This window comes from Sinocyclocheilus grahami, unplaced genomic scaffold (assembly GCF_001515645.1).
Source record: "Sinocyclocheilus grahami isolate Dianchi unplaced genomic scaffold, SAMN03320097.WGS_v1.1 scaffold792.1, whole genome shotgun sequence".
NCBI lineage: Eukaryota > Metazoa > Chordata > Actinopteri > Cypriniformes > Cyprinidae > Sinocyclocheilus > Sinocyclocheilus grahami.
This window is the reverse complement of record NW_015505971.1, coordinates 71,993-80,624: the sequence shown is the minus strand read 5'-3', so window position 1 is coordinate 80,624 and position 8,632 is coordinate 71,993. Positions and strand designations below refer to the sequence as shown.

The 8,632-nt window shown below is 42.5% G+C and overlaps 1 protein-coding gene across 4 annotated transcripts in view; it reads right to left on the bottom strand.

The window, feature by feature from the left end:
* The window catches only part of slc11a2 (solute carrier family 11 member 2), a 31,245-nt gene that overhangs the window by 4,322 nt on the left and 18,291 nt on the right, over positions 1-8,632 (bottom strand). For 2 of the 4 annotated variants that reach the window (XM_016246281.1, XM_016246279.1), the window contains exons 11-15: positions 6,509-6,667; positions 6,320-6,406; positions 4,529-4,631; positions 4,283-4,432; positions 3,734-3,985 (exon numbers count right to left, since the gene is read on the bottom strand). In XM_016246281.1, coding sequence (XP_016101767.1) covers positions 3,879-3,985; positions 4,283-4,432; positions 4,529-4,631; positions 6,320-6,406; positions 6,509-6,667 — 606 coding nt within the window. In that variant the 3' untranslated portion in view covers positions 3,734-3,878. Of the gene's footprint in view, positions 1-3,302; positions 3,448-3,522; positions 3,532-3,732; positions 3,986-4,282; positions 4,433-4,511; positions 4,632-6,319; positions 6,407-6,508; positions 6,668-8,632 lie in introns of those variants that run through there. The other 2 variants (XM_016246282.1, XM_016246280.1) reach the window with 2 other exon arrangements.

Genomic DNA, 8,632 nt, shown 5'->3' with positions numbered 1-8,632 from the left:
CACACACACACTCTCACACACACACTCTCACACACACTCTCTCACACACACGCTCACACTCTCTCTCACTCTCTCTCACTCACTCTCTCTCACACACTCTCTCTCACACACTCTCTCTCACACACTCTCTCTCACACACTCTCTCTCACACACTCTCTCTCACACACTCTCTCTCACACACTCTCTCTCACACACTCTCTCTCACACACTCTCTCTCACACACTCTCTCTCACACACTCTCTCTCACACACTCTCTCTCACACACTCTCTCTCACACACTCTCTCTCACACACTCTCTCTCACACACTCTCTCTCACACACTCTCTCTCACACACTCTCTCTCACACACTCTCTCTCACACACTCTCTCTCACACACTCTCTCTCACACACTCTCTCTCACACACTCTCTCTCACACACTCTCTCTCACACACTCTCTCTCACACACTCTCTCTCACACACTCTCTCTCACACACTCTCTCTCACACACTCTCTCTCACACACTCTCTCTCACACACTCTCTCTCACACACTCTCTCTCACACACTCTCTCTCACACACTCTCTCTCACACACTCTCTCTCACACACTCTCTCTCACACACTCTCTCTCACACACTCTCTCTCACACACTCTCTCTCACACACTCTCTCTCACACACTCTCTCTCACACACTCTCTCTCACACACTCTCTCTCACACACTCTCTCTCACACACTCTCTCTCACACACTCTCTCTCACACACTCTCTCTCACACACTCTCTCTCACACACTCTCTCTCACACACTCTCTCTCACACACTCTCTCTCACACACTCTCTCTCACACACTCTCTCTCACACACTCTCTCTCACACACTCTCTCTCACACACTCTCTCTCACACACTCTCTCTCACACACTCTCTCTCACACACTCTCTCTCACACACTCTCTCTCACACACTCTCTCTCACACACTCTCTCTCACACACTCTCTCTCACACACTCTCTCTCACACACTCTCTCTCACACACTCTCTCTCACACACTCTCTCTCACACACTCTCTCTCACACACTCTCTCTCACACACTCTCTCTCACACACTCTCTCTCACACACTCTCTCTCACACACTCTCTCTCACACACTCTCTCTCACACACTCTCTCTCACACACTCTCTCTCACACACTCTCTCTCACACACTCTCTCTCACACACTCTCTCTCACACACTCTCTCTCACACACTCTCTCTCACACACTCTCTCTCACACACTCTCTCTCACACACTCTCTCTCACACACTCTCTCTCACACACTCTCTCTCACACACTCTCTCTCACACACTCTCTCTCACACACTCTCTCTCACACACTCTCTCTCACACACTCTCTCTCACACACTCTCTCTCACACACTCTCTCTCACACACTCTCTCTCACACACTCTCTCTCACACACTCTCTCTCACACACTCTCTCTCACACACTCTCTCTCACACACTCTCTCTCACACACTCTCTCTCACACACTCTCTCTCACACACTCTCTCTCACACACTCTCTCTCACACACTCTCTCTCACACACTCTCTCTCACACACTCTCTCTCACACACTCTCTCTCACACACTCTCTCTCACACACTCTCTCTCACACACTCTCTCTCACACACTCTCTCTCACACACTCTCTCTCACACACTCTCTCTCACACACTCTCTCTCACACACTCTCTCTCACACACTCTCTCTCACACACTCTCTCTCACACACTCTCTCTCACACACTCTCTCTCACACACTCTCTCTCACACACTCTCTCTCACACACTCTCTCTCACACACTCTCTCTCACACACTCTCTCTCACACACTCTCTCTCACACACTCTCTCTCACACACTCTCTCTCACACACTCTCTCTCACACACTCTCTCTCACACACTCTCTCTCACACACTCTCTCTCACACACTCTCTCTCACACACTCTCTCTCACACACTCTCTCTCACACACTCTCTCTCACACACTCTCTCTCACACACTCTCTCTCACACACTCTCTCTCACACACTCTCTCTCACACACTCTCTCTCACACACTCTCTCTCACACACTCTCTCTCACACACTCTCTCTCACACACTCTCTCTCACACACTCTCTCTCACACACTCTCTCTCACACACTCTCTCTCACACACTCTCTCTCACACACTCTCTCTCACACACTCTCTCTCACACACTCTCTCTCACACACTCTCTCTCACACACTCTCTCTCACACACTCTCTCTCACACACTCTCTCTCACACACTCTCTCTCACACACTCTCTCTCACACACTCTCTCTCACACACTCTCTCTCACACACTCTCTCTCACACACTCTCTCTCACACACTCTCTCTCACACACTCTCTCTCACACACTCTCTCTCACACACTCTCTCTCACACACTCTCTCTCACACACTCTCTCTCACACACTCTCTCTCACACACTCTCTCTCACACACTCTCTCTCACACACTCTCTCTCACACACTCTCTCTCACACACTCTCTCTCACACACTCTCTCTCACACACTCTCTCTCACACACTCTCTCTCACACACTCTCTCTCACACACTCTCTCTCACACACTCTCTCTCACACACTCTCTCTCACACACTCTCTCTCACACACTCTCTCTCACACACTCTCTCTCACACACTCTCTCTCACACACTCTCTCTCACACACTCTCTCTCACACACTCTCTCTCACACACTCTCTCTCACACACTCTCTCTCACACACTCTCTCTCACACACTCTCTCTCACACACTCTCTCTCACACACTCTCTCTCACACACTCTCTCTCACACACTCTCTCTCACACACTCTCTCTCACACACTCTCTCTCACACACTCTCTCTCACACACTCTCTCTCACACACTCTCTCTCACACACTCTCTCTCACACACTCTCTCTCACACACTCTCTCTCACACACTCTCTCTCACACACTCTCTCTCACACACTCTCTCTCACACACTCTCTCTCACACACTCTCTCTCACACACTCTCTCTCACACACTCTCTCTCACACACTCTCTCTCACACACTCTCTCTCACACACTCTCTCTCACACACTCTCTCTCACACACTCTCTCTCACACACTCTCTCTCACACACTCTCTCTCACACACACTCTCTCACACACACGCTCACACTCTCTCTCTCTCTCACACTCACACACACTCTCTCACACACACACACACACTCTCTGTCTCTCTCTCTCACACACACACACACACACACACACTATGACTGGACTTGAACAGTCATCTTTGTCTGAAACAGAGAGATGTCTCACCAGGTAGCAGACGAAGCTGAGATAGGCGATGGAGAGGAGGGCAGAGAAGACGTAGAGGACGGTGCTGTTGAGGGCCGTCACATACACCACCACAAAGTACATGTTGATGGCACACACCACCAGGATGAGCAGACCCCCGCCGATTGTACATACACCCGAGTCGGCCAATGCTTATCGTGTTTATATTGTTTCACATGTTAACACTGAGAAAAACAATAATATCCACATGCTCGGGTGAACATTTTTAACATGCTGCTGTCATCTTTCTGAAGGCATTTTTACCCTCCTGTAATTTGACTCTAAATTTGTGAAATTTAACCTCTACAAACCAGTGGATTAGTATATGCATCCATGACATTTAATATTTTGGCTTCCTTCTTAATTTATATATTTCTTTCACCAGAAAAATTAAATAAAACTTTGAGCCAGGGACCTCTGGTTGAGTTGACACAGAACGACCCTACTGTGTTCATGATCAGTTGATCAAAACATCTCGCACATGAAAAACCCTGTCGTTCAGGCTCCTCATCTGCTTCCCTCGTCTACCCAAGCTGAGCTTCCCGACACGTTCGGAGTTTAGCTGCGGAGTGAAGCACAGCAGATACTCACAGTCCGTTGGCGAAGTCGTTCATCAGTGAGGTCAGGCTGGTGAAGGTCAGGATGGGGATCAGAGCGAACGGCAGCTGTTCAACACAAAGAGCCCAGATCAGGGGCACATTACAGAATCTTTCTTATCTTAATACAACTACAGGGCGTATTATACTACAATACACTACAGTATTTATTACAGTGTATCAGTTCACTACAGTTAATACTTCAGTATGCTGTAGCATTTATTAACAAAGCGTTGTAAATACTATAATATATACAGTGTAATAAATACACTTTACTATAGTATGGTTCAAAAACACTATAGTATTCACTATGAATTACTATAGTATTTATGCGCCCCCTGGAGAGCTGCCGGAGCATGTGTGTACCTGCATGCTCTGCAGCACGTTCAGAAAGTCGTTCATGCCGGTGAGATGCTGCACGTCCTGGAAGACGGCCACCAGGAGCGTGGGGAAGATGGCGATGGAGCGCGTCAGCAGCACGCGAGCGAAGCGGGACCAGCGCAGGTTCAGGAAGCCCTGCAGGAGCCAGACAGACTTCACACATGCCCAAACATCACGCCACTCACTGAACCGAACGGGCTGGAGACCCACATACCTCCATCACAAACTGACCCGAGTAGGTTCCGGTCATGGTTGAACTCTGCCCAGCGGCGAGGATCCCGATGGCCCAAATATACAGCGCAGCCGGGCCGAAGAAACAGCCCAGAACCACACCCTTCAAACACAAGCACACAAAGATCATACAAATGACATGAATATTTCACTCAATATAACATCTAACATTTGAATCATTAAATATGACACTTTGACCAACAGGTGGCGCTTCGGGACCTATGAAATCCGTTTTATTTTTTCCAAATTCTGTTTTTTACGCTTTCATTTTTTTGGATTTCGTTTTTTCCCCGTTCTAATTTTTCTAGACTCTGTTTGAATGGTTAAATTACATTTTTATTAATCAAAAAGCATGTCTAATTAATCGATTAATTGATTAAATCATTAAACTTACACAATTATAGGGGTCATCGGATGCCCATTTTCCACAAGTTGATATGATTCTTTAGGGTCTTAATGAAAAGTCTACAACATACTTTGGTTAAAATTTCTCAGTGGTAGTGTAAAACAACACCCTTTTTACCCTGTCAAAATCAGCTCTGTTCACATCGAGCCGTTTCGGTGCTTACCACTTTAAATGCTAATGAGCTCTGCTGGCCCCGCCCCTCTCTGCCATGGGGTGACGAGCAGACTGTAAACTTCAGCCACGGAACTTGCTAACTAGCACATTATTAGGAAAGGCGATTTGCAAAGATTCATTAAAAACCCTTATACTCACTTATTCTGTAGATGAAGCTGGATCACAAATGATTCGCGCGAACAAACGCATTTAGGCAATTCATTCAAAGTTTGACAAAACTTACATTTTAATGCCCTGTGAAATGTTTTTCAGTTCAGTTTTATTTTTTTTTTTTTAATTGAGTATTATTATTTTTTACCAAATACTTGGATTCCATTTGAATGATTTCATTAAATGGTGATAATCAAAAGCATCTCTAATCAAACAACCTTATAAATTTTTTTTTATTTTATTTCTTTCTTTTTTCCCCAGAAATACTGTGTTGTGAAATTTTCAGATAAATAAATGCTGGTATATATGTTTTCTGGTAAACAAATAATGTTTTAATAATTTTATTATCAGTAGTAGTACTACTATCATTAAATGAAGTAATATTTCCGCAACAATTTCTTCAAGTTAAACCAAACTTTCATTTTGACCGATTGCTGTGTCAACCTTTAGTTTCTGTTTGTATATGATATGACGATAGTTTTACTCAAAATAAACGGTAACATGCTCATGAAGTGACCCTCAGAGCAGTTCTAGAGGTTATGTTCATGTGTTCATAGGCTGAGATCACTGTGTTTCAGTATGTGTGTGTAGTAAAGGAAACCAATTCACACGGAGACACGCAGAACATGCAGGATTCATATTTAAATGGTATTTTTGCAGACACTCTTAATATTAACAGACACTTGTCCATATCGTGTTTTGATTTCACTGTACTGACCTACTTTTGATTTATTCATCCAAAATTTGCCAAATTCCGTGACAATCCGCGTTTAACAGAAAATTCCGTTTTTTTGACTGGATTCCGGAATTCCGTCTGCGTTTTCCGCATTGTGGAAATCATAGGTCCCTAGGCACTGTCACCAAACTCCTCCGGTCATGGGATACATACAGCCTGTACACTTATGCATTTGGCAGATGCTTCTAACCAAAACAACTTACACTGTGTTCAAGATACACATTTATATTTCTGAACGTCAGTGTGGTTATCATATTTAGTAGATATATATTCATAGTGAGATTAATCCAAACAATCCAGCGTAAGGCGTTGGTTTGCATCATACCCCTTTGTAGATGTCGACCTCCAGTGTTTCATTGTTGGCTGGGAAAAGCTTACTGTGAGCACTTCCGGTTTCATTACACTGCAGACTCTGAAGAGAAAATACCAATGGAGCGCAGTTATAGATTTATGCTCAAATGTGAAACACTCACTGCAAACCTCTCTAACAGGAAGTAGATGTGAAAGTGCTCACCACTTCCATGTTGGTCTTGCCATAAAAGGCCTCTGCAAAGACAGCCACCACAAACACATTGATGAGGAAGGAGATGAAGAGAGCGATGGAGGACTCGATGAAGTAGTACTTGTTGGCCTCCTTCACCTCCTTCTTGTTTGCTCGATTTATGTCTCGTGACTGAAGCGAAGAAAAACACTGATTAAACACATCAGACGGACTTCATGGCAAACAGATGGAAAAAAAAAGAAAATCTAATTACAGAAATAATACACAAACAAGTTTTCACTCATTCATTTACTTATTTTACCAAAATTATGAAGTATGCAACACTTTCCAATCAGCGCATACTTGTAGGGCTGTCGATTTAATGCATTAATTGGATGCGATTAATTATGGGGAAAATAACATGTTAAAATGATTAATGATTGATTCAGTTTCTGATGAATCTGATGTAGGAGTCTATTAGAATGCTGCTAACTGAGCCTAAAACTCAAAATAGGTGATATTGATCTATACAACAGTTCAACTAACAAGAAAGTAATATTGTGTTCGCAAGCTAAAAAAGTTCTAAATCGATTGATTCAGTGAATCAATTAACTTCATTCATCAGCTGCTTGAAGGAATCGGTTGAATGAATGACTCACTCATTAAGACAGTGACTTGCCATCACCTACTGGCAATTTTAGTTTCATATTTAGAGATTAATTTCAAGTTTTAAATCATTTAATATTTCTATATTAATTTTTTAAAACCCATTAATCTTATAGCATAACTTGTGTAATTCTAATTGCAGGGTAAATGCATTAATGAACCTAATGATCATTAACGATGCAGCTTCTGAAAACAATGTTTTGACCCCATTGTAGACTTAAAAGTTAATGTGTAATAAATTCTATGCAGAATCAAAATATTTCTTTCTAAAGCAATTTTTTGTAATGTCTATTCCATGCTTTTCTCATTTAAAGCAATAATGACTTTGTGGTGGGGGGGGGGGAGATGTGCAATTAATTATCAGCACTTCATGCAATTGAATAATTAATTAGCCTAACTAGATTTCAAATATTAATCGCTAGTCATTCGTTTCACTGGTTCACACATGTGCATCTCATTGTTTGATCCTACAATGACTTATTTACATTGAACTACGGCTTCATACAGACGTGACCCTGGAGCACAAAACCAGTCATAAGGGTGCATTTTTTTGAAATTGAGATTTATGCATCATCTGAAAGCGTTCACACATGTGCATCTCATTGTTTGATCCTACAATGACTTATTTACATTGAACTACGGCTTCATACAGACGTGACCCTGGAGCACAAAACCAGTCATAAGGGTGCATTTTTTTGAAATTGAGATTTATGCATCATCTGAAAGCTGAATAAATAAGCTTCCCATTGATTAGGATCGGACAATATTTGGCCGAGATACAACTATTTGAAAATCTGGAATCTGAGGGAGCAAAAAAATCTAAATATTGAGAAAATCATCTTTAAAGTTGTTCAAATGAAGTTCTTAGCAATGCATATTACTAATCAAACATTAAGTTTTGATATATTTACGGTAGGACATTTACTAAATATCTTCATGGAACATGATCTTTACTTAATATCCTAATGATTTTCGGCATAAAATAAAAATGTATAATTTTGACCCATACAATGTATTGTTGGCTATTGCTACAAATATACCTGTGCTGCTTACAGGGTTCGTACACATTTTTACCAATAAATTTCCATGACTTTTGAGACAATATTCATGACCAAAATGTTCCATTATTTTACAATAAGAATAAAAATCTGTTAAAATTATCATAGCATATGTTAACTAAAATGAATGACTATTAATGCTACTCGTTTGCTTTCTTGTTTTAGTAATAAGTACAAGCCGCAACTGCGCCAGACCTTACTCCACATTTCACATCACTGAATATTATCATTTATTTAACTGTGGCCAGGACGGCCATTTTGGTGTCATTTTGTGTGTATTTTTGCTGCTTAAATGCAACAAGCTGCGCTTTAGAGCCCTGCATTTCAGCCCGAGCCCATAGAGCCCAACGGCCCCAAATTATTTATGGCTTCGGGACAATTTTCACGTCATAGCTCAGACACGGGCCAGGCATCAGGCTTGCTTCCTCCTTAT